The 27,894-nt window shown below is 39.8% G+C and overlaps 1 protein-coding gene across 1 annotated transcript; it reads left to right on the forward strand.

The window, feature by feature from the left end:
- Positions 1-27,894, forward strand: hcrtr2 (hypocretin (orexin) receptor 2). The gene is made up of 7 exons (XM_013269038.3): positions 1-427; positions 18,013-18,191; positions 21,653-21,896; positions 23,396-23,511; positions 23,608-23,828; positions 23,994-24,115; positions 24,454-27,894. The coding sequence occupies exons 1-7, from the start codon at positions 211-213 to the stop codon at positions 24,621-24,623; spliced, it is 1,269 nt and encodes a 422-aa protein (XP_013124492.2). The 5' UTR covers positions 1-210; the 3' UTR covers positions 24,624-27,894.

Here is a 27,894-nt window from a genome sequence, read left to right on the forward strand (position 1 = left end):
GAGCTCGTTGCTCGCTACAATGTGCTGTGTTGGTGTTTGACCCTGCAGTGGCTTTGAATGGAGACAGAGGGGAGACCAGCGTCATTCTGACGAGTGGTCCGTGCGGAGCGCGTTTAGAATCGCGTTTGCAGTGTGCTCAAACAACCTGCGGTCACTGCAGACGCACCAGCAACAGCTGCAGTTCATCCGCCACACAAGACACCTGGAAGCATGTCTGGCATCACTGGGAACGTGGACTGCGAGGAGTGCTTATCTTCTGGACATTTACCCAACAGCACGGAGTTACATGTGCATCCCACCTTGGATGATGACGAGGAACTTCTGAGATACATTTGGAGAGAGTATTTACACCCCAAGCAGTATGAATGGGTTCTCATTGTGGCTTACATTATTGTATTCTTCGTTTCACTCATTGGGAACTCGCTTGGTGAGTCGTACCTTTAAATGCATTCATTTTTCTCTCCCTCCGTTCATCTTAACAACTTGCAAAAATCATAAAGCAAAAGTACACTTCGAACAACTTTTTTTCCCCACCTCTCCATAATATCAGCGCAAATATTACTAGAAGTATGAGAAAAATCTGAATGAAGAGCGATCAATAACTAAAGAAGCGCATTCCCCCCCCTCTGTGATGTTCACTAATCGCAGTCGCGCCTCTGCTGATGTGGAAGCATCAATGAGGAGGAGAGCCCGTCAATCAGTGCAGGAAAGTGAGGTTAATTTTGGAAAATCGGTAACCTTCCGATTTCTTTGAAGATACATCGAGCACAAATAAATCATTTCACACCGTGCATGTGCGTAACTTGCAAGTTTTGCAGACCTATTGCCTGCGAAATTCCATTATTGGACTGCTTTGTTGCTGGTGTATTTTCTCAATGGTTTAACAGCAGGGGCAGTTTTACTATTTAACAAAGAGAAGCCAGACTGACCTGTAGCTCTGTGTTTTTTATTGTGAAATTTCTTATCGGGCTGCTACCACATATTTGAGAACCTCCTTCTTTGTGTCAGTGTGGGAGTCTTAGTTATGCTCTACTGAAGCTCTATTGTCACAGTCACTAAAATAACCTGCTCTTTTGCGGCTTGCACTTTGATCTGTTTCAACTTTGAAAGCTGTCTTTGTGCAGGTTTGTGTTCTGTATCTCATCTCAGGGATCCCACTAGCTATTTTTAGACTTTTTTTGGTAACAAGGAAAAGGGCCCCTGACATAGATGCAGCTGTGCACTGCAGAATTGCACTCCAGCTTGGAAGGCTGAAGGTGTGCCACATTATCTGTCATTTTAGGCAGCTTGTACCAGTCTAATAATTTGTATGGTATTTCAGCGAGGAAGACAGCATTCACCCTCTTGCCATCTTCATTATCCTTAATGCAACACCCACTCCCCAGACAGTGGATGACATTTTGAAATGGGCCACTGTAAATGCTGTCCAAGAGAATTTTGTAGATGCTTTCAGAAAACAGCTTTCCACCCTTGCGCAGAGTCTACTTCCACTTTTATGTTTTCAGTCTCACAATAGAATGAACAGACCGACTGAAAATGATACATGAGTGGATAAGTTACGATTCCAGAAATCAGACAGGCCAGCTATTCACAATCTAATGTTCAACAGTTTCATATTAAACATGTTAAGTGAAATAAGCAGGGTTATCATTTGCTTTTTAAAGCTCAGATTACAAAAATATGTGCTTTATAGTACTGATTTACTAATAATACCTGGTTGCTGATGTAATCAATGTTTTAGTAAATACTTCATAAATGACACAGAAGTCATTTAAGAAACAAATTAGTCATTTTGTTTATGAGTAAAATTTGCATTTCTTTGCTGAACAGAGCAGTCGAGGACATTGGAGGGGTCCCTGTGTGTTTAATCAGTATGGCCATGAGTTTCAAAGCCAGAGATGACAGGTTCTCATTATAACTGTCAGTGTTAGATGAGTAAGCACAGCGCGAATCTTTTAAATCATCGCAGCTTCTCTTTCTTTGTTTCCTGCTCTGTGTGCTGTTTTCTCTTGATGCTTGCTGTAGTTTTACTTGCTATGAACAGCAGGAAGTGACAATAGAGGTGTCACCCCTGCCTGGAGAATTTCTTCCTTAGACAGAAGTGAAGAGTGAGATTTTATAAAATCAGCATTTATGGTTGCATTTTTTTCCCTATAAGGGAAAAGGAATCCAGTGGATTTTTTGCTAGAGCTGAAAGTATTTGTTCTCATAGTAAATGGCCTTGCTGCTGTAATGGATTCAGGCACACCTTGTACAGTAGATACTCAATTTAAAACTTTAGTCTTCCTTTTCGTAGAGGGTCTTTCAGTGTAATCCTCTTTAACATACCTTTCCTGCTGCTGTAAGTAGAAATTTTGATTCATCAAATCGCTGCCTGTATGAAAGGAGTGATTTGAAGATCTTATAACTTCACTGTTCACAGACGATGTTAGCGACCACCTGGCGAGCATAACATTAAGCAGCTAAAGCAGGGGTCTGCAACCTTTAACACCCAAAGAGCCACTTGGACCGTGTGTGAAAAGTGGTCAATAAAGAGATGCTGAAAAGCATGTTCATGCAAACATCGTCGGGTCTGCTGTGATATGTTTACAATGAGACTTCTGGTCCCAAACCTCGGCGCACAGCGTCTGCAAATCGGGGCTTTCATCTTTACGCAGGACTGTAAGCTGTCATCTGTGAGGCGGGAGCAGTGTTTGTTTTTAACATAGTTCACGGTGGAGAACATCTGCCGACATAATGTGGATCCGAAGATCCATAATTGGGCTATCTGGGGTTGAAAGTCTCGATAAATGCACGGCGTTTCCGCGAGTGTGACGCTTATTTTGAGCGATGAAAAAAATAATAAGATATAATTTTATTTTTATATTTCAAAATCACAATAATCTTCCAATTTAGAACTACAAGTTAAAAAAAAGAACTAAACACAAATAAAGTACACTTCAGCGAAATACTTCTTCTATTTTCCCAAACCACCCGGAGCCGCAAAATAAGGACTAAAGAGCCGCATGCGGCTCCGGAGCCGCGGGTTGCCGACCCCTGAGCTAAAGCATCAGATATTTCCCTCAGAGAGTTGGCAGACACTGAACATGGAGTAAAAAGTAATGAGAAACCACAAATAAATCTGCTCTGTATGTGACGGATGTGTAACTACAAGAAGCCTTTTGCTAAAATGTTTGCAACATTATTATTTTTTTAAACCTTGGACACAGTGTTTACACCTTGTGTTCAAGACGCTCAAGTTGCCCAAAAATTCAGTTGATAGGGATTTAACTAAGATTCTGCTACAGGAAGCCACCATCCTGTGCCATCCCAATTTTACGTCAAAGGCACTGCAACATTAACTAAAATTCCAACTGATAATGGGGGGGGGAGGGGATTCTTATTAGATCACTGGAAACATTAGGGCTAATTACCCTGCTCAACTTCTTGTTAACACAACAATCCAATGAGGCAATCATATGGCAGCAACTCAGTGCATTTAAGCATGTTGACACGGTCAAGAAGACCTACTGAAGTTCAAACCGAGCTTCAGAATGGGGAAGAAGGGTAATTTAAGTGGCTTTGAATGTGACACATGGTTGTTTTTGCCAGAAGGACTGGTTTGAATATTTCAGAAACTGCTGATCTACTGGGCAGAAAACCATCAGAGGTCAGAGGAAAATGAGCAGAATGCCTTGGGATGATAGAAAGGTAACATAAACTCAAATTCTTTAGAACCAAGGTATACTGAACTGGATCGCTAAACACATAAGATCTCAAACCTTGTATTCTGGTGCTGGGCTACAGCAGCTGAATACCACACTGGGCGCCACTCCTGTCAGCAAGGAACGGGAAACTGAGGCTGTGATTCACACAGGCTCACCTAGATTAGACAATAGAAGACTGGAAAAATGTTGCCTGCTCTGATGAGTCATAATTTCTGCTTCAGCATTCAGATGGTGAGAATTTAGCATGAGCAACATGAAACAACATGATCCTGTCTTGAATCACTGGATCAGGCTACTGGTGGTGTAATTGTGCGAGGGATATTATCGTGACACACTTTGGGCCCCTTAGTACCAAATGAGTATAGTTTAAACACCACAGCTTACCTGAGCATTGTTATGACCTCAGTATACCCATCTTTTAATGGCTGCTTCCAGCAGGATAAAGCACATTGCCACAAAGCTCAAATCCCACTCAAACTGGTTTCTTAAACATGACAGTGAGCTCACTGTACTCAAATGGCCTCCACAGTCACCCGAGCTCAGTCCAGCAGGGATAAGGTAGAAGGAGAGCTTCACATCATGGATGTGAGGCCAAAGAATTTCCAGTAACTTTAATGCTACCATGTCAATATGGATCAAAATCTCCAAGAAATGCTTCCAGCACCTTGTTGAATCTATGCCATGAAGAAATAAAACAGTTCTTTCCAACTCCAAAGCTACCAAGGTCTACCTAGCAAAGCGTCAAGTGAGTGTAGACTATGTGACTAGTGATACAGCCAATTAATCACACTTTAATCATCTCCAATTTATTTCATTGTAACAATTTTTTCATGTGAACCCCTCAGTCCTCCTCAGTCTGCCTTCAGTTGGTCTTAACTGGTCCATGCTTTTTCTTTAAATCCACAGATGACGAAGCTTTTGAACATTTAGTGCATAAACTTTGGAATGGCACTTCCTCACTCATTAGGTCAACCAAATCAATAGTCTGCTTTTAAATGTGTGCTGAAAACACATTTTTATAGATTAGATTTTCTTTTAAACACTACTTGTCTTCATTTTTCGGTGATGTGCCCTATAAAGGGCAGCGGGTATATTATTTGCCATCAGCCAGAAGCATATATCAGAAGCAGATGCAGGCTTTTTTTTGCCTTTAGTGATAAACTTAAACTTATTATGACTGCACTGAGAGGAGAAATCTTTGAAGTAGGCATGCACATCTGCTGCTGTGGCAGACACCCACAGGCAGCAGCAGGGGTGGCTGTGGGAGGTAGAGTGAATCGTCTACTAATCGGAAGGTCGGGGATTCAATCCCCGGATCCTGTAGTCTGCATGTTGAAGCATCCTTGGGCAAGATGCTGAAACCCAAGGTTCCCCTTATGCTGATCCACTGCAGTATGAGTGTGTGTGTAAATGTTAGACAAAGAATGAAAGTGCTGTATAAATAGCGCTGTGTGACTGGGTGAACGAGTGCACAGTAACAGTAGAAAAGCACCATTCAGTGTCCCAATCCATTGGCTATTTAGCATACCTTCTAAAATTACTAATTATTTCCTCAACTGCAATAGGTTCATCTCTGGACCTACAGTAGGTTCATTCTTTTTTCTCTGTGTGTGTGTGTGCCAACATCTCAGATCTGACTCACTTACTAAAGAGATAACCTCCTTTGGAAAATCAATCAGCATATTTTATACACTAACTTGAACCACACAATGCTGTGTACTTGTATAATAAATCATACTGTTATGTAAAAAGTAGAGCAGCAAATGTCCTGTGAAACAGTGCTATCTTCTGTGTGATGCTCTGATCAGTAAATGCTTGGTGAAAGTTCAAACAAGAATTTAAACATGCACGTTAAATTTTACAGGACTATTTGGCATTTATAAGTCTTTTTTGTTTAAGAATAATTGATCACAAGCTCTTCAAAAAAAGCAGTCCTGCATACTCTCCTAATCAAATCACAAGATTACAGGCCTTTTAATAGAAAATGGAGATAAAAAGTATTTTCAAGGTGATTTGAAACTGTTAATATAAAAATTATTTATTATCTTAAATCATCTAAAGGTCTTTTGTTCCTACACAACAGTTTAGGTTTGGCTATAACAACAGTAGAAACTGTTTGAACTAAACTTACCACACAGAGCCTGCAACAAGTCAACTCTATAATCGTACACAGTAAGAACAGGCTATCCAACTGAAACAAGGAAGTATTGTGTTTTTCTGATCAACTCTTGTCCAATATTTAATAGCTTTTAGCAGTACATTGTTTGTCAGTTCCACCTGAGTGATTCTGTCTTGCTAAAAAAGCCCCTCATTATCTTTGTGCAGCTTCTATGCACTTATTATCTACCTGTGAGTTTCTGCAAGTAGGTTACTGGGAGTTTTCAGGACAAACATTATCAGCTGGTTGGATTATGCTGATATTTATAAATCTATGGTATAATGTCCATTCAGTCCTTTTTATAGCTCCCAGGCATCACAGCATTATAGTGGTAGTTATGTTAATTTTGATTTAAAAAAAAACTTAATTGGGCTGTCAACTGGATCATTTGTTCTCATTCTAAATACTTATATAAAAAGAATCACAAAGAATTCACAGTTCAGGTTAATGTTTTTTAACCTCATCAAAGGGAAGCCTGCGAATCCTCAACACAACACTCAGTTCTTGTAACCTTGCTGTGTTGCAGCTAAACTAAATAATAGTTCTAGGATTTGTTTTTGATCTGTTGTTTGTAGTTTATTTATTTCTTACCTCACCTCGGCTCCAGTCTAGTTTGAATCCAGCAAATCCCAAACCAGGTGCCGGTCCTTTAGGACTCTTTTTATCGTCATGGTCCTGGGGGGATGTCAGGGGGAGTTTTGTCTGATGTTTGAAGGATGTTTTGATTGTAAGCAATTGTAAAGCAGGCCCACTCTCTTAATTAAATTAAATTTGTTTTCCCACTGTTTCCTTATTGTTGTCTTTTAAATGAGGGACTGAGCGCTGCTGTAAGTTAATTTTGTGCTCAGTATTTAATTTCCTGAAGTGGGAGGTGCTTCTGACTATGCAGACATGAGTTTTAGTGCCTCTCGAGTAATTTTATATTAGGTTGTTTTATTGAGCAGGCCATAGTAGGTATATTGACAGGGGCGCTATTGAAATGGGGAAAAGCCTGGTGCAAAGCTGTTTCCTCAGTTTTTAGTTTTTATTATCTTTAAGATGGAGATTCTAAATAAATTCTACATGTATTTTTCCACAACTTCAATTCATTTTCTTAGCTTTGTTTTTTTTTTATTTTGTCCAAATGCAGTAAATAGGGTACACCAACCCACTGCTCTGAAGAAAACGGGAATAAAAAAGAAGATGGCACCACTGAAAGAGCCTTTTATTTTTGCATCCACCACTCACTCAGCCATCGCTCACAAACCCCATAAACAGGTTTTTGTTTTGTAGAAATGCACTGATTGACTGGCCTGGGACCAGAATTGGCTGATTTTTTAGCATGGACTGGTGACAATAAACGTAATGAACTTCGTAAATCACCCTCCCCGTCTCTGTTATTTTATTATGCTTTGTGATATGTTGCAGCTGGTGAATCAGATCAGGAGGAAAACCAAAGCCATGAATTTTCTTTGGGTTATTTTTTGCAGGGCTACTTATGACCACTGAAAAATGAAATGGGAAAGCAGTGGCTCACATATTTGCTACTACAATTATTTAGGCAGTAGCATAGTTTTGGATTTTTTTAAATGATTTTTTTCCATTTTTGTAATCACTCACCTCTATGAGCTCATCCTCAGCTCCTCATCAGGATCAGTATAATATTAATTTCTATGGACAGAAATTCTGTGCATATCCAGGTGATGGAGCGTCTCCACATCAGTCTTATCTCTGCTTTTTGTAGAAGATACGGTTCCTTTGGTTTCATTGGGCATTGACCTCCAGCTCACTCAGGGGTGGTTCACAGCTGAGTGTGAAATGCAAGGAATGAGAATTAGCACTTCCGAGTCCGAGGCCATGGCTCTCGGGTGAAAAAGAATAGAGTGCACACTGCACTCCACCTTTTTCAGGGCTGACTCACTGATGAGTGCTTTTTGAGGAGGAGTTAACATATTTTAAGAAACTGTAGCAGGAGACTGACAGATAAAGTGGTGCAGTGTCTGCAGTGATGTGGATGGTGTGCTGATGTGTTGTGCTGAAGAGAAAGCTAAGCATGTAGGCATTACAGTAGATTTGACGGTTTAACTATGTTCCTACCTTCACCTATGACCATGAAGTGTGGGAATTCAAAATCAAATCAAAATCAAAACAAGTAGCTGAAATGAGGGTGGCTTTGCTCAATCTTAGTAATAGGATGAGAAGCTCAGTTATTCAGGAGGGACTAAGAATAGAGCCACTACTCCTTCACATTGAAAGGAAACAATCAGTAAGGGTTTTTGACCAAGATGTTTCCAGGACACCTCCATTCTGTGGCCGACCAGGACACATTCTAACTTTTGACTGGCTTGAGAATTCCTCAGTGTCCCCCTAGATGAGCCGGAGGAGGTGGTGAGGATGAGAGTTTAGTAATAAATAAAAAGTGGTGCATAAACACATATAGAGTGAAAAGAAACAGGTGAAGAAGAAACGCTCAGCTCATCTGTGGAAGCTACAAGAGGCCGAGCCCTATTGCAGCGTAACTAAGGAAGGTTTCAGAGTCACCTGATACAGACCTATCTATAAGCTTTATCCAAAAGGAAAATTTTAAGCCTGATATTAAAAGTAGGAAGGGTATTTGTCTCCTGAATCCAAACTGGGAGCTGGTTCACCGGAGAGGTGCCTGGAAGCAGAAGGTTCTGCCTACCATTCTACTTTTAAGTACGCTAAGGGTCTTAGGAGTAGAAGTAAGCCTGCAGCTCAAGAGTTAAGTGGTTTCTTGGGGTGATACTGCATGATAAGGTCTTTAAGATAAGATGGGGCATGATTATTTAAGATATTATATGTGAGGGAGAGGATTTTAAATTAAATTCTGTGTTTAACAAGGAGCCAATGAAGAGAATTCAATATGGCTTCTGTTCATTGGTTCCTTCATTGATTTGGCTCTCTGTTTAGTTCCTGTCTGTACTCTCGCTGCAGCATTTTGGAACAACTGAAGGCTTTTGGGGGAGTTTTTAGGACATCCTGATAATAATAAATTACAATAAGTCAGCCTAGAAGTAATAAACGGAATCTATAGATATATAATTTAAGCTGAATTTACTGTCAGAGGCCATAAGAAGATTATTTGTGACTACTATAAACATAGATTGATTTTCACAAGGATATTTCTCCTGTATAGTAAAAGATAATATTTTATTTCATTTTGTTTCCTCATAATATAAACACTGAAACTAACTGTAGAATCTGCCATTTCTTCATTTTTAAATTGTTATTTTGTGGTGCAGTAATTTCAGTAACAGTAATCGTTCAAATATTTCATTTACAAAACATTACAGATAAAGTGGGAGATACTGCATACAATTTTAAACTGATTTTAGCATTTTATTTTGGGTTTAGACCTGAGAGTAATAGAAAGGCCTGTAATCTGTCAACATTTTCTTAAAAATTACGATATTGAATGTTAGTATTCTATCATGGCCATAAACAGACGTTTCAGTGTAAGCAAAGTTCTAAAAATGATCTATTAATCATAGTTTTTATAAAGAAATAAAAATTGGACTTGTCATCAGAGTTGGCACTGAAAACTGAAGTTTCTTTATTTCTAGTTCACTTCTGGCTCCAACAACATTTACCCTTTAAAGCAGGACTTCAGAAACCAGTGAGCAATCAGCTGAGGGATCACAATTTGTATCACGTCAGCTGCTTCGCCAATACTCACTGCTGTTTTTGGATTTAACTGAAATCAACGAGATGTGAGCAGATGTTTCACAAGCTATCATGGCTGATTTCTAACCCCTAGACACTATAAGGTAGTATGAAAAGTGGAATTCAGTAAGTGAATCTATTCAGCATCATCACTTTAAACATAAATGGATGTTTTCTAGCCTTGATGTAATCTAACATTGAACACCACAGCCTGCCCTGCACCATTACTGTAAACCTTACCACAGTACGTCAAACTGCCTGATATAGTATTTGAATAACAATGTTAGTGTAGTCAGAGCATGCAGTATTGCCAGTGAAACTTCTTTACTGATACTGGTGATTTGCTCTCAAAGCTGCTCAAATAATCCCCCCCCCCACACACACACACACACACACACACACACACACACTGCCTAGCTCGTGGTCTCGGCATCACTGAAGTAAGGAGAGCATGATTAGTATATTGGGCTCAGCTGCCCCATCAGCCAGCCTGGCATCTCGCCCCCTTAGCCCACTGCACCACCCCTCCTCTGCAGTGGAACCGCAGACCACATCGCGCCACAGTTAGTATACTTCATTTGTTATCCAAGATGTTTTACAGAAACATAATTCAACAACACGCTGCTCATAGATCCATCGGATCTAAAAACTAAAAATGTATTAAGCCATCACTAAGGGCATAATTGACCAGTCCGTACCTTTGAAAATCTCTCAAACTTTCTTGCATCTTTTTTTCTCTCCCTGGGGAAATATAACAACTGTGTATTTATGTAGCTAACAGACAGAGTTTGTGTCAAACTGTACGGAAAACTTTGTGTGTTTGGTGATATTTGTCAAACTGTTTGAAAAGCTGCATTTTAAATGATCTTCCTTTAAAAATTTGGTTTATGCTCACTTGTACCAAGGGCCATGACTGCAGCTATATTTACTTTGCACCATAAATGCACAACCAGGTGAGAAGAAAAACAGGGCTGATGGATGTCATTGTTTTGTCATTACTGTGCAAGTGTCACCTTGCTATCAATGCAAGCAACACCAGGCTGCAGCACACAACCAAATATGCATTAACCTGCTGATCAGATTTAATTGCTCACGAATTGAAGGTGCTGTCCCAAATTGTTCCAGCACACTTAAAAAACCTCGGTGTCATCGGATGATCTTCATCTCTTCATCTCAATATAGTTCTTTTTTTTTTTTTACTTTAATATCTTAGTCTCTGCAATCTGTTTCTTGATTTTAGCATGTTGTCTTTACATTTTGGGCACATGAAGTATCAACAGCGTGTTGACAGGTGCTTAAAGTCTTTTCCGAGTTCAGATCTCACTTGTATGCACGACATGTCAGCATCATTGGCTCTGTCTGTCAGGGTGAGCGTTAAATGGCAGAGGTGGTGACCCCTATTCTGTTTCAAAATGTCAGTCTCTTGTTACTTGTTGATTGCAGTGATTCAGTGTTTGATGCAGCTCGAGTTCCTTTTCCCATCTAGCATCTCGTTTTTTTTGTGAAAATCTTAAGATCTAAGCAAGTAATTTTTAAGAACTTACTGAAAGTTCTTAGTTGTTAGTCTAAATGTTAATTAAATTGAGAAAAAAACTCTGATAGCGCAGCTTTATTTAAAGATTTTTAGATGCTTGTAAGATCTGAAACCACATCGCATTCTAGGATAATCAAGTCATATTTCAAATGGTGCTCAGATTCGTGACAGTTTCTTTCTAGTGTGGCTCAAGTGAGCAGTGCTGAACTCAGATGCCTTCATTCCTTGCAGGTTAGCATTCACATGCCTGTGCAGACTCTGCAGTCGAGTGCTTATATACCATTTCACTCCAACACAGCCTACATTCAACCGTTTATTCTGTAGATCAAAGTGCTTCAGAACAGCTGTCTTATATTCTCTTTGCTTGTTCAAAACTTGCTGTCACTTAGAGAGAAAGAGAGAAAGGGATGCTGCCATCTTAGAGCCAACAGTTAACTGACATTGCACATTAATATAATATGATTTTTTTTATCTATTAGGACTCCTGATACTGAAAAACCAGTCACCTATTCATGTGCGTCACTTGACTTTACACATAAGGTTCTTGATCGATACACAAAAAGCTCTTCAGTGAAATCAAGTGGATAAACACATTTTCATCTCGTTCCTGAAACTCATTTGATACAATATGAAAAATAACATTGCCTACTGAAGCTTAAATGCCAACAGCGCTGTGTTGTGCAAATGGTATCTCAATTTTGATTAGAAATTATTCATAGATTACCTAAATCAACATATCTGTCTCCATGATGAGCCCAATTCAAATCCTTGTGTGGCTGAACAAGAGGGAATAAAAATGGAAAGATATATGAAAATAAAGCAACACATAAGCAGACATATTTTTTTTCTTAATACTGGAGAAATCATTTCTCAGAATATGGAGCCTGTAATCAGGGCTGCTTTTCACTGGCTTTTTTAGTTTGTTTACACTGTGAACATTTGTAGCAGAACATATTGTAAGTATAAATTTCTTTGCTTAAGAGCATGAAATTGTTTGCTGTGCACCTAGATGGATTTTAATTAGATATAAATTAGACAGAGACCCGGATACAGATAAGTTTAAATAAGACATTTTTATCTAACTGAAGCTTTTATATCAGGCGCTGCCAATTTAAAGTGACTTTGCCTGACATAGACTGACATGTGATATGGACTTTTATGGAGCTTCCCTAAAGTTTGTTGTGATTTGCTTGCCCTTGATCAGAAATGACATGACTTTGAGACTGTATTTTCTTTTGGACGGTATCTGAAAAATGACAGAGAAAGAAATCCACATTTAAACGGATTTGATTAAAGAGGTCAACAACCAGATGAACAACGACTACAGTGGACCATTCGATGCCTTCATTTCCTGCTGTTTGTTGAAGAGATGTGCTCTCCTTTCATCTTTTGTCCCTGCACGTTCCATCCACTTCCGCTTATCCTTTTCAGGGTCGCGGGGAGCGCTGGAGCCTATCCCAGCTGTCATAGGGCGAGACGTGGGGTACACCCTAGACAGGTCGCCAGTCTGTCGCAGGGCTAACACACAGGGACAGACAACCATTCACACCTAGTGACAATTTGGATTATCCAATTAACCTATCCCCACAAGCTGCATGTCTTTGGACGGTGGGAGGAAGCCGGAGTACCCGGAGGGAACCCATGCAAACACGGGGAGAACATGCAAACTCCACACAGAAAGACCCCAGCCTGATGGTGGAATTGAACTCAGGACCTTCTTGCTGTGCGGCAACAGTGCTAACCACCGTGCCACCGTGCTGCCCTGCATGTTGTTAATCAAATTACTATATGCTTGTAGCGCTGGCCTTATAGGGTTTCCCTTTGTTTGTTTTTTTACAATTTAACTGATCAATGAATAGCACATGTGTAGTACAGACTAATTAGCTTTGAATATGGGTAGGCAAAATCTCACTGTTTTCTGTCACAGAAGGTCATTTTTTCTAAAAATCTGTGTACACTTTTCTTTGTTGAGTCTGTTCATGGTATATAAAGTATAAAGCTAAAGAAAATATAAATTGGATGTTAATACTTCTGTTTTCCATATTATTGAAGATAAATTCATCCCCAGTATTGTAGCTTTAATGCAAGTAAAGTAGTTTGCGTATTTGCCTAACAAGTGAAAAATCGCTAGAATGATCTCAGGAGGAGACACAAACACCCCGGAGGGGGATTGTGTCAGGAAGGACAGCCAGTGTAAAAAATCTGCCATATCAAACATGCAGAGCTACCCGCTGTGGCAACCCCTCATGAATAAGAGCCAGCTGAAAGTAGCTTTAATGCAATGTTTCAGTTTTACACAGTGCCTGTAGTGCTTTTGCCCCTATACCTGAATGTGAAGCTTTGAACCTACTTATATGTATCCTTTACTGATACACATCTCAAACGTAGCAAGCAGTTGGCAGCTGCAGGCAGTGCCCAGAGATTCAAGCTCTAAGCCAGCACATTGGTCAAGAGCACTTTGAAGGAGATTTAACCTATCATGGCTTTGACAGTGAGAGCAACCAGAGTTCCTACAGGAATCTCCTGCTAGCACGCGGAGAACATGCAGACTCCGGAGAGAAAGGCCTCTCTCTGGTTTGAATGTCTAACTTTTTGCAGTGATGCAATGGTAGTCAGTGATGCAGGCATTAGAAAGAAAAGCAGCGTACAGACAACTTTCCCTCAGCAGAAAAGATATGAATCCTCCAACAGCAGCTCACACTTCATGTTAACATACAATAGAACAAAGGGCAAGGAGAATATTAGTTTATATTTGAACGGTGTGTTTTACTGCAAAAAGATCAAACACTAATTCAGTCAAACCAAACGCGTGTGTTGACGTCAGTATTACTCTATTCTAGATCCTCTGATTTATTCACAGCATTGTAGCAACTTTTCATATTCAAAGCACTGATCAGATATGCACAAGATAATTTAAGTTGACTGTATCTTCTCTTTGATGTTGTGTGTAGTTCAGTTACAGTCTAGACTTTTTATCCTCCTTATATAATCCACCCCAGGTCTGCACCATCACAGCACATATACAGGCCTGAGGAAAAAGTAAATATATGAGCCCTCTTTATACACATATCTTACCGCAGTCATAATTGAATCTACAGGGTACTGAATGGATTGAGGAGCAAACTGAAGAGCCAGAAAGCCAGTCTGGTCTGCATGGGTATGCAGTGAGATTTTGATGGGAATTTTCCAGCTGTTAAGGAGGGGAAAACTTCTTTCTTTATCATTCTTTCTGGTATGTTTACTTGTGTGAGCTAATGGAAAAGTGTACTAGGAGGAATTTCTGTTTCTTATTCATTCTAAAGTGAATCCAAGCCTAGTGAAGACTTTGCTCATCTCCTGTAGGGTCATTCTGATGCAAAATTACAAGCTTCTGTAACATCTGCATGCTATAGTGGAAAAAAGCATATGCATATTAAGTAAATTCAGCGGTTTGCTACATTCTGCTTGTCATGTGTTACCACTAACACCAGCACCTGTGCTTTTCCTGCTATGACAACCGAAAATGTCTGCTGGGAAAAAGGCCAGTGTGCTGTCCCTCTGAAGTTGCCCTATGCTATCTGGCAACAAGATGTTAGCAACAGATCAAGTCCTTCAAGTTGTGAGACGGAGGCTCCTCTGAACATATTTTTTATCTAGCAGATCCACGAACATGTTGGTCAGCAGTCACTGTTGCTGACCAGAAAACCCCAGCAAACCTGGGTGATTTGGAAATGATCCAAGCCAGTCATCAAAACCTCCCTTTGGTCTTTCCAAAAGTTGGTCCATGTAAATCCTAAATCTTAGCATTATTCTTTTCATCCGTGGGTGGACATAATATCTTGGCCCACTGGTGTATATTATGAATGACGCAGGGGCATAAAACCGATACATACTGTCACTAAAAGATAGTAGATTGTACCTGAAGTCCACCTTGGTCTCTGTCTGTGAGGTAATTTTCCGCTCTATTGTTTTTAGTTGTGCAGTGTTGCATTTTCTTGTCAGCCTTTTTCCCGGAGCTCTTCTTGGAGTGAATCAATTCTCTGCGGCAATACCATCTAACCTATAATTCTTATCCTCACTAGAAACAAAATGTTGGAACAGCAGCACATGAAACGAGGGAAGGCAAAGCTACAGCAGGAGTTTTCTTGCGTATTTGTCAGTCACTGTGTTTTCGAATAAATCAGAATCCATTTGGGAAATGATTTTGAAAGTTTAAAAAAGTGTACATTAAAGCTTCATTTGCATTTGAAAGCCTCTCACCTTGAATCATTAAAGGAGTTAGACAACCTTTGGCAAATGTGTGCATTACATTCCCTGATTCAAACTATTACTTTCGGCAGTGCTGTCTAATTTGTTTTTGTTTGTTTTTTCCTTCTGGAAAAATATATTTTGTGACAAAAAAATGCATTTCTTCCACTTCAGAGATATTAGTGTTTTCTCTACCAACCTTCCAAATCTTTTCATTTTCTAGGTTATAATTTCCCTGCACAGGAATGAATACTAAAAGCTATTTCAGAAGCAACAGCTGCCTCCCAGATACACAGAATATACTGTGACTGTACATTATGCACTAATGTGGCATGAAAAAAAAAAATTTATTACCTTGACATGTGACACCACCGATTTCAGCTGTGCATGAAGAAAACAAAAAAGGCAATGTTTGAACCCACAGTACCATGCAAATATCTTGAGCCACCCCACATTTCTTTATATTTTACTTTCAAAGGGACTTTCTTCTAATTTTTTATTTTTTAGTATGTTACAGGATAGTTCTTTAGACTTTTTTTCTCATTTGGATTGCTTTTCACTGATTTTCAGTCCAGTCGTTGAACCTGACCTGTAGGAGCCATTTTTGTGTTGTTACCTTACGTGTGCGCTAGGGGTCACTTTTTGTAGAAACATGTAATTAGCGCCAGTTATTGGACTGTGATAAGTTGAGAACATAACAGTGGCATCTCTTCATCCCCGCCAACGAACACCTCAGTGGCTTCAAGTGTAGGCTTAGCTTCTACATGACCTTTATTAGAGGAATGGTTTTTTTTTTTTTTTTTGGTTGTTAAGCCGAAAAACACGTGAGTGATTCAAGCATGAAAAAGGCACCTACTGCAACTCTATTACAACTTGAGACTATGAAAAATCCCATAAATAAGAGAAAATAGTGTTTTTCCACTAACAAGGCGATTCTCAAATAGTTATTTACTGAAAAGCTGGCATGTTTCAGCATTGTGTGCAGTATATCCTTAAAAAATTGGAGGGAACTGAACAAGTGGGGAACAAAAGAAAAAGTAGCAAATAAAATAACACTAAAATAATATCTACAGCAGATGAGCAGTATAAGTCATGTCCTTAATGAACATGAAGAAATCAAGCAAAGACGTTACACAGGACCCGATGGATACATCTGGCCCTTCTACTGTTTACTGAAGTCTCATTTTCCAGGTTTGGTTATTCACTCCACTTGGGCACATTCTGTGTGTAACTTACTGTTTACTTTTTGTGCAATGGGTATGACAGAAAGAGGAGTGCTAACATGATAAATAATGGACTTTCAGAGTTCTCCAAACAAGAACTTTCAAGAAGTGAAGTGTTTTCAGGTTAACAAGCAACCAAAAGTGTTCTACAGTGTTTTAAATTGGGGCTTTGCATACTGAATAAACATGTGTAGTCAGACTGTGGACCTTCACTTTGTGACTCATGGAGGCATACTCACTGGTTGTCATGAAGCCATTTTTAAGATAAGATGAGATAAAATAGCCTTTATTAGTCCCACAGGTAGGAAAATTCACATTATTAAAGCAACAAAGTGGGCATGGCAGAAATAAATAGATGCAGCAGAACTGAACAAAAATAATACTATACAGAAACAATAGAAGAAAATGTTAAACATATATATATATATATATATATATATATATATATATATGGCAGAAGAAGATAGTAGCAGCAAACCAGAATACTTCATAGTGGCATAGTTAGATGTTAATAGCAGCAGGGATTGAGTGTTGAACTTTGAAATATATACAGACCACAGAGTGTGCATGTGTCTATTCATATGTGTACAATCACTGCTGTCATACATTTACTGCTGTTGACTCTGACAGTAGCTGGAAGGAAAGACCTCTCCTTGGCACGCCGTGGGTGCAGCAACCTGTCACTGAAGGAGATGCTCAGTGCTGTCAGAGCGACCTGCATGAGGTTGGAGGTGTTCTCTAGAAGGGATGACAGCTTAACCACCACTCTCCTGTCACTTACTACCTCCACCTGGTCAGGAGGGTGTCCCACAACAGAGCTGGCCTTCTTGATCATCCTCTTCAGTTTCCAGTTTCTTACTGTCCCCAGCAGAGATACTGCTGCCCCAGAAGACCACACACAAAAAAAGATTCCACCACAGAGTCATAGGGCTTCAGGAGCTCCTCTTGCACTCCAAAAGACACAACTCTCTGTAGCAGATACAGCTAGCTCTGTCCTTTCCTAGATGGCATATCTGTTGTTAGTCCAGTCCAATTTATTGGTCAGGTGAACACCCAGGTCCATCATCTCAATCTCCAAGGAGATTAAGAGCAAAAAAACAGGAAGAAAAGGCTTTGGTATGCCAGTTTACACAAGAACTAAACTGAAAATCAATGGAATATTATAACAGGACTTATGGAGTGATGAACTTGATGTTTTTTTAATTGAAATTGTTGTCAACACAGACAACAATTAAAATAAAAGGAGAAATAAAAGGAGGCTCAAGATTTTTACACAGTACTATACATGAGCTATTTTTCTTTTAAATATCTGAAAGTTTTATGTCTATTTCCTGATTTAGGCAACTGAAACAATGCTGCAGTTTAATTTTAATTCATACTCTGTGTATGATAGCATACACAGAATATCAAGAAACTGGTGGCTCAAATAAAATTCACACGCACTGATGTGATAAATGTTTGCCTGTCTTTGGCCCATCCTTGATTGTGCATCACTTTCAGTTTGTTTTGCAGTATGGAAGAACCGTCACATGCGCACCGTGACAAACTATTTCATAGTGAATCTTTCCCTGGCTGATGTGCTGGTCACCATCATCTGCCTGCCTGCGAGTCTTGTGGTAGACATCACAGAGACGTGGTTCTTTGGAAACACTCTGTGCAAAATTGTCCCTTATCTGCAGGTAAGAGTTGAACCCTGACATCTGCTTTTTTAAACAGGATATTAGAATCTTTGACATTTTCATAAACAATTCACAAGGGCTATGAATGCGAGCTAAGACCGATATTTCTATTATTCTACCATTTTTCTTCATGGTATTCATGAGGGTAAAAAACCTCTTTTTCATATCCCCCAGGATGTGCACTGAGTGAGACCTTTGATGTTACTCTAAAGTGATTTAATGCCTCAGGCAAAACACTGCTTTAGCATCACTCTGACAATATGTATGCAAAAAAGACAATCTTATTTGGCATTGGTTCATGCTCTCAATGCATATCATTGTGATCAACAAAGTCCCACACTACCCTGCAAAGATTATATATCTCATACTCTTAATAGACTGTGTTATAGAATAGAATAGAATAGCTTTTTATTGTCACTGTTACAAGAACAGTGAAAGGCAGTTTGGCATCTCTCCATGTGTGTGGAGTACACAATAGCGTAAGTATTTACACAATAACAGACAAATTTACATTTACACAAGAAAGATATGTACAAGTTATACATACACCTGCAAACATACACGCACATACATACATATATGTATATATACATATTTGCATCCGTACATACATACACACACATATTTCCACATACACACTTGCATCTATATACATACACATAGATGCCATCTAACTAGCAGGTGCATTGAGAGGTGCAGTGTGATCAGTGATATTGCACATTGAGTGTGGGGGGGGAATGATATTGCACATTGAGGGGGAGGGGGGGGGGGGGGGGGGGGGTGCTGTTGGAACTATACTAAATACTAAATAATGTTATAGTCTGTTTGTCTTCGACCTGATGGACCTGTAGCGTTTACCAGAGGGAAGGGGGGAAAAAAAGTGAGTGTCCAGGGTGTGAGGGGTCTTTGATGATGATGCTGGCTTTCTGCTGAAGTCTGCCAGTATAGATGTCTCTGAGGGGGGTTAGTGAAGTGCCGATTGCCCGCTCTGCTGCCCTCACCACCCGCTGCAGTTTCCTCTTGTCCTCCGCAGTGCAGTAGTTGAACCAGAGTGTGCAGCAGTAAGTCAGAAGGCTCTCAATGGTGGAGCGGTAGAAGTTTACTAGCAGTCTCTGGGGTAATTGGGCCTGACGTAGTTTCCTGAGGAAGTACAGCCTTTGTTGTGCTTTCCCTACCTGGTGGGAGATGTTTGTGGACCAGGTAAGGTCGGCCGAGATGTGGACTCCGAGGAACTTAAAGCTTTCTACCCTTTCTACCTCCTCCCCATCAATGTAGAGGGTAGAGTGCTCAGATCGCTTTGTTCTTCTGAAGTCGATTACCATCTCCTTGGTCTTGGCTGTGTTCAGATGCAGGTTGTTGTCGTCACACCATTGCTTCAGATGCTGAACCTCCTCTCTGTAGGCTGAATCATCGTTGTTGTCGATCAGTCCTATGACAGTGGTGTCATCAGCAAATTTTATAATGGTGTTACTGGTGTGGATTGGTGAACAGTCATGGGTGAAAAGTGAGTATAAGAGGGGACTGAGGACACACCCCTGTGGGACACCCACATTCAGAATGAGGGTGGAGGAGGTGTGCTCTCCCATTCTTACGTTCTGGGGTCTGTTGCTCAGGAAGTCCAGTATCCAGCTGCACAGTGAGCTGCTGAGTCCTAAGTTGCTTAGTTTATTAACCAGTTTGTGGGGTTGAACTGTATTGAGATATTATATTATATTATATTGTTTATGCACAGCAAAGTAAATTCTAGCCTCATGGTGGCACGACTTTGACTACATGTTCTGCAGGGATGCAGCTGTAAAGCAAAGGAATTAACATAATGTGAATTCTTGTGTGTCAGGTGCTAGTTTGGTAAACATACTGCACCTCATGGCATTTAATTAGCAATCTCTTTGAAGGTCTTCATAGTGACATTCACCCTGTTTACTGTTGAGCTTTGTATCATAAACTGCTGCTGCAGTAAGGGCCATCTCCCGCTGCTTTTTTTAAAATCCAGGAGCATCTACTCTAATTCCCCTTTGGTGATTCATTTTATGTAACATTTTGGTATGATTCCTATTCTGCTGTTCTACATTGTATGCTGGGGGTCTATAATACCTTGAATAGGTTCACAGCAGGGTGCAACAGAAGCCAAATGCAGCACATTGTATAATATTTTAAAAAAAGGGGTCCATATTTCAGCTTGCAGCTGGTATCCGGATTAAACTCATCCATGATTTCCCAGTGTATTGTGCCAGCAAGTGAAAAATGATCATTGCAATTTACAATGAGCAGTGTGGTGGAAATAATGCTGTTTTGGCCTAAAGGCAGCAGTCTTTTTCGTTTGAGTGGGAACGTCATTTTAACATATACATTTCAAAGCATTTAAATGCCACCGACAGTTCCTGTTATCGTGCAAACAATGATTCACTTTCCTCAAGGTTTCTTTCAGTATTTACACACGTTTCATTTTCAGCATACTTAACCTGTAACCATCCAGGATTCATCAAAACTCAATAACATCCAAACTCAATGAACAATTGACTTTCTGTCAGTTGAAGGGCAATGAGGATGTGCCCTGCTCTGACTAAGGTGCAATCTTTCCTTTTTTTAAGACTGCTTAAATGAACATTTTAAATTAGGCAGCAAGAGTGATTTTAGTGCGCCAGGCATCATAAGCTAACCCTTTACAAAAACAAGAAACCTCCGCCTTTTATTTCCAAGAAAAATTGACCACCCACTGCTTTTAAACCTGCACGTGAAATTTGTGCCGCTGTTTTGAAGTGAACAGACTCATCTGCAACACAGAGATAAGAGCGTCTCCAGCATAGGAGGCGTCTGTTATGTGAAGGCTGTGTGCAGGCAGGAATGGTAGTAGGAGGACCCAAAGTGCAGACACTCAATGGCAAAACATGAACTCAAAAGGTAACAAACTTGCAAATAAACTTACTCAGACAGAACACACAGCAAGATAAGGGTAGATCACAACACGGACACAGAGAAACAGGGCTTAAATACACAGAGGGAGCAATCAGGGAATGGGTAACAGGAGGGAAACACAGCTGGGGCAAATCAGGCCTAATGAAACAAGGGAAGCAAAACCAGATACATTAACATCAGACATGGACCTTCAAAATAAAACAGGAAACAACACAGACTGAACCAAAGACACAGACTCACACGCAGGCACTGCAACAGAGGGAACCGAGACGTAAACCATAAGACAGAACACAGACCAAGAAACCAAAGACTAGAAATGATAAATAATATAATAAACTCAAACCTCTGGATCAACGACCCAGGCATCCTAACAGTGTCCCATGCATCAGTGTTTGCCAATCTATGATTCAAGCCTACAAATACATGTTCTAAAATTATTTTCCTCATTAGCATTTAGTATTGTCTGTAACAACTGCAAACTGTATGGCTATTAAATGGTGAACATCTTGTGTGTCTAGTTAAAAGTTTTTTTTCATTCTGTGCAGACCATCTCCGTTTCTGTATCAGTCCTAACGCTGAGCTGCATCGCCCAGGACCGTTGGTATGCGATCTGTCACCCACTGATGTTCAAGAGTACAGCCAAGAGGGCGCGCAAGAGTATTGTTGTTATCTGGGTTGTGTCGTGTATCATCATGATCCCCCAGGCCATTGTGATGGAGTGTAGCAGCCTGCTGCCTGAACTCACAAATAAGACCAGTCTGTTCACGGTGTGTGATGAGCACTGGGGAGGTTAGTTTTCACAGTTCTTCCCAAACTAAATGAACACATTATGAAAATACATGTCTCCCTCGCTGCTAGAAGCACAGCTTCAACTTCAACTGAGTGACTCACTAAATTACTTAAACAACAACTGCAGTGACATTTATTGGGCTTTTCCACCCCCAGCATAGATGGGTTGATCACGTGTCATCCCACTTGGCATTTTATCCATAAAGTGTGAGCACCTAAGCGGGATGGGTGGATTTTGCTTTTGCTCAGATGAAGTCACTCAGGGTGCGTCTGTGATTGAAGAAGTCAAAAGAGGCAAACCTTACAAAGAGAGGAAGCTTTTCATCCCCTCACATTCATTATATTACAGTAATGATGGTACCTTTAATGACTACCTTTGAAACGTAGATTGCTTTCTTTAATAAGCTTGCAGTCATCATTGAAAGTGTGCAGTGCAAGATTGACAGGCAGAGCAGTAATAAGAGGAAAATGATGTTTTTTTGTTACATAAAGTACACAAAAATGTCAGAAGTCGATGAGGGGTAAATGAATCAGTAATGACTTGATATTTTAATGGCAGTCAGTTAGTAGCTCATGAATGACTCTGATCGGAGAGCTATACAAGGACGGAACACAAAGTTCAGCGACTCCGCCCATGAAAATAATCAACAGTCTTACCAGATTTGCATTTGGCCAAACTCCCCTCTAATTTCATCTCCTTCAGCAGCACTCCAACAACTTTTCACAGTTGCTGTTTTTTTCTTGGTACTTTTGTGTCTTCGATGCAAAACTTGATTTCCTGTAGCATTTCAAAATGACGACCCTTCAACTTCATTTTCATTCTAAAAAAGATGTCAAAACAAGATAAAATGATAAATATGACTGAGGAATTCTTCCGTGTGCTGATGCAAGATGGCAGGATGACACAGTGGTATGCACCACAGTTCAGGTTGTCTGATATTGGGGCATGAATTCACAGTGCTCTGTCAACAGAAGAATAATTATGAGCAAGTTGAACCCCTTACTTATTGTGCCATCTTTGGGTTTGGACGCTGAAGATTCTTCTTTTGAAAGCAGCTATTTGGCTGACTAAGAGTCAGATCAGCTTGGCAAAAAAGTGGATGTTTGCTGGATGTCTGCACTGGCAAATGGCCCCAAGGTGAAGGTGTCAGGCCTTTCAGGAAACAAAAATACCAGCCACATGGTAAACTGACTTTAAAGGGAGGGACTGACTATATTTGTGGAATCTCCTGAATTTGGAATTTTATGAGTAGTGTTGCAGAACATTTAGTATATAAAAAAAGCATTAAACTTTACCCGCTCTCCATCATTAGGCCATTAGTTTGTGCCACTCAGCAGAAGGGTCAGTTAATAATAAGCCGCTTATGAAAAAGTTGTCAGCGGACATGTTTGTTCTCTAGACGCTCATCATTATCTGCCTTTTAGTCTTTAACTACTAAGTAACTACTCATGTTTTCTCTACAATATTGTTAAGTATTTCCTTTTAAATCCTTCAACAGCTGAGATCTACCCAAAGGTGTACCACACCTGTTTCTTCATTGTCACATACTTCGCACCACTGTGCCTCATGGTCCTGGCATACATTCAGATTTGTCACAAGCTGTGGTGTCAACAGGTGTGTATTCCACCATTTGCTATAAATATAAATTTCACAATGGGCTTCCAGGGTCAGATGTATGCGTGTATCCACTTTAATGTATTCAATCAACAGATTCCTGGAAGCACATCAGTGCTGCAGAGGAAGTGGAAGTCTATCAAATGCTCAGCTCCAACTCCAGGACCGGGGGAGTCGGTGAGGGTTAGAACCAGCACGGTTTGTGCTGAGATCAAACAAGTCAGAGCCCGGAGAAAGACAGCTCGCATGCTGATGGTGGTGCTCTTTGTTTTCGCCCTGTGCTACCTGCCAATCAGTGTGCTCAATGTCATGAAAAGGTAATAATCTCTCAAGGAAGCTCTGCTGCATCCCAGATCAACAGTAGAGCTTGCTATAAGCCATATTTTGTATTGTTTTTTTCCGCCCTGACAGGTTTGTGATTAAAATGCATGCAAAAAAAAAAAGAATGAATAAAATGATACCATGTCACATTTTACCTCCAGAGTGTTTGGGACATTCAAGAAGACAAACGACAGAGAGACAGTGTATGCGTGGTTCACTTTCTCACACTGGCTCATATATGCCAACAGTGCTGCAAATCCAATCATCTACAATTTCCTAAGTGGTAAGTTTTGAACTCTCCTCTAAGGATTCATTACTGCCCTCTAGTGAACAAACTGGCACCAACAACACAATTCACGGCTTTATATTCCTCATCTGCTAATATCCTGAAAACAGAAAAATGTAAATGCGAGCTAAAGTTAATTCTGAGAAAGCAGCAAGTTTTTAATTCATGCATTTATGGAAAAAAAAAAAAAAAGCTCTTAGAATGATTTGCTGTCATTCCCAGCAAATTAAAGCTATTTTTTACAAAAAATTTAAGCTATTTTTAATGCAAGGCTTGTAGATGGTTTTTAAAGAAGGTGGACTTTATAAAGATTTTGTTGTCGTTTTTTTCTTAAGGGAAGTTCCGCGAGGAGTTCAAATCAGCCTTTTCTTGTCATTGTTGTGGCCAGCGTGAAAATGAGACAAGGAGGATAAGGACCAGAACGCGCACAGACAGTCGAAAATCCCTCTCCACTCAAGTTCACAATGTGGACAACGTGTCACGCATATCAGATCAGATGGTGTAGTCGTCTTATATTCCAGCTGGGGCACCTGAAGGACACGGTGATCTTTAAGTTAACGTGTGAAATGTGCAGACCTCATTAATTTTGGATGACATTTTAAGGGAAAGAATTGTATTTAAGGTTTTCTGTTTGGTTGATTTGAAAAGGACAGACTTTCTCTCTTGTTTTATGCAAGAAAACAGTTCGTAATGTTCAGTGTTTTATATCTCTCTTTCGTGTGTAGTTTCTGTAAATTTTGTACGTATTTTTGTTTTGTTTTGTCTAATTACGTCTAATTAAGTAGTAACATCACCTTTGATATAATGTGCGAACTAACTGGTTTAAGGGATTTGAAGCTTTAAAGGTGCAGGCGGTCACATGCCCATCTCAAGTCCTCAGTGTAAATGCCCAGAAATGTATGTTCCTGTGCACTGAGTATGTTAATGAAGCCAGCTCAATTCATCAAAGTGCAGAATATTCAATGTGACCCCTGCATGAACGTGACCGCAATGTGAAGCCTGTTTCTTTCATTTGAAACACTCCAGGTTTGTGTTTGGATAACATCAGCAAAGCGGACATTTTCCAGCAAAATATATGTCGCAAAATAATCATCGTGGTTGAATTTTTCAGCTGTGGGTAAGAGCTGTTCACAGTTACATTTACTAAGAGCCCAGGCGACTCTATGGTGGGTTGTTTTTTATACTGATGCTAAATGTAAAAACAAGAAACATGTCCTGGATGTGCTTTCCATTTTTTTGTGGCAGAAGTCTGCAAGCATGTATGAATAATAACTGTGTTGCCCACATATTTTGCTGATTATCTGTTATTACTTAATTATCTGCTGTTATAAGTTATTACTGGGTCAGAAAAAAGGGAATTATGGCAAGATTTGAAATTGTTTGCACAGATGAAAAAACTATGCTGAAAAATGTATTTTGTAAAATAATTTTACATTTTTTATTTAAAGTGTAAGTAAATATTTATTGTGATAGATTTATGTATCAGTATCAGAAAACAAAGGCAAATCTTGATCTCTGATTCATCAGGACATTTTTCTGCTCCAGAACTCTTGGTATCAATGTTTTGACCTTTTCTTGATAAGAAATGATTGTACTGACAGCTACAATGCGTAGTGTTTTTCTTCTTCTTTCGTATACTTCATTGTTTCTTTTGCAGGAATGGCCTACTCGTACTTGATGACACACTGGGAAGTTGCCTCTGAGCATCTCTGATAGAGCATCTGGGAGGTCAAAGGCTTTGATCAAGGGCATCTCAGTGGTGAAAATGAGGCAATTACAAACATGCTTTTTCATGTTCCCCACCAAAAATTACTTGCTGCTGCAGAGACCGCACGTATGAAGCCTTCTTCCCATTTCTAACCACGACAGTGAATTTCCCATTTCAAACATGTCTCATTCAGATGAGCAGCTTGCAGCCTGACTCAGTAATTGCAGTCATTCGTAGCAGAAGTAAAAGGCAAAATACGCAGCCGATTTGGATTGTCAACACTTTGCTGTGGTGGTTCAACAGCATTGGTTTAGAACGGCAGTCAGTCAGGCATATAGTATTTGGTGATATCTTAAATGATTTTATCTGCATGAGCTAGCATTTAAAGACAACTGCTGCAGCTTGCCCCGTGTGTCACTATCAGCCTGAGAAGCACAGTTAATGCCCACATACATCATTTTTAAAAAGGGCATTCCCTAAACTGTACTGTTTGTATGTGTGCCGAAATGTTAACGCTAACATGCAGAGCTATTTTTATTAGTTGCTTGCGAGTTTGATTTTATGTCAGTGAATGAAATCTACACACACAAATACACATATGGTGAACCCTGTTCACAAGCAGCGACGACTTTTTGTCAGACCCCTCATCCAAACAGCATCAGATATGACTTCCTTAAAACCGCAGCAATTGCCTAGGGTGAAGTGGATCAGAGTAATGGTTGTGCAGAACAGAAAGACATGCACACACCTCTTTATGCAGAGAGCACCCCGATTAAACAGATGTCCCTTCAACCGTAGCTTCCATCTTTCTTGAGAACCCCTCACCCAATGAACATGAGTAAGCGGCTGAAGCCATTCATTTTAGCTACTTGCACATTTCTGGAAGAAGATAAAAGCAGAAAATTTCTTTAAAGAGTATTTGCAAAGATATTTACAGCTGTACACTGCAGCACACTGGAATCTCAGAGAATCCACATCCTCAAACATACAGCACAACAAGGTTTGCAGTCAGAAGCAAATATTGATCATCAGTGTAATCAGCAGTATAGAAAATCCTTCAAAGCGCTATAGTTTGGATGCAAAGTATAAAAATGAATAAACAAGGAGGATGTGGAACTCTTGTCAAATCAGGCTAATCAATTCAAATGAAACTGAAAAGGCAATCAGGGAAAAGGCATAATATGAAAGAATGACAGAAAAAACAGTAACAGGAAACAGAGAGGAAAACAATCCCTGCCAGGGCAGCTTGATTGTAATTAATCTAGGTTTGATTGTTCAGTTCAGCTTGATGTGTTTAATGTGTGGGGAAATTGTTTATGAGCATAGATTTGATTTATTAATTATGTTAATATTTTATAGACTTTAAACTACGACTATTCATTATGTTTAAAGCATGGCACAACAATGACACATGCTGGACATTTTTCACCAGAATTTCTTCATTTTTGAACTAAATGTGAAATGTTTGCATCCCCACATCAAGTATTTAGAAAACACCTCTCAGCCCAGGTCTTGATTGCTGTTCAGAGTGAAACAGTCCATACAATTCTCTTCAACAACTTCTGAATAGACATGAAGCTGTCGAATTAAAGTCTCTTCTTTTTGCATCATTTTTTAAGAAAATGTATAATGTATGTTGTAACTTTTTCCAGTGCACTTTAAGCCTTTTTGCCTTCCAGTGTTTCATACTTCATTGTGCAACACTTTGATCAATATTTGTTGACTTTTTTTTGCTTGATAAATAAATCATCTTGATTGGAGGCTTTATGAGAGTTAATCACTGTTGACTTCTAGCCACTAGGGAGCAGCAGAAATGAGCTAAAACGAGAAGGTTGCTTCAAACTGACTTCAAATTGGGCGGAGTTGTTAGCAAAGCCATCCATCTTGCAAATGACTCTGCTGACATGTAACATTTGCGTAAAAGCCGATGTCACTCAACGTACAGGTCAGACCAAAGCAATCACCTAAAAAAACGAAAAGCAATTTACAGCTGAGGGTGAACACTGTTTGTTTATCACTAAACACATGTATACATATACATGGTTGGTACCTAAGGCAGTGTTGTGTT

This window comes from Oreochromis niloticus, linkage group LG13, assembly GCF_001858045.2.
Source record: "Oreochromis niloticus isolate F11D_XX linkage group LG13, O_niloticus_UMD_NMBU, whole genome shotgun sequence".
NCBI classification, from domain to species: domain Eukaryota; kingdom Metazoa; phylum Chordata; class Actinopteri; order Cichliformes; family Cichlidae; genus Oreochromis; species Oreochromis niloticus.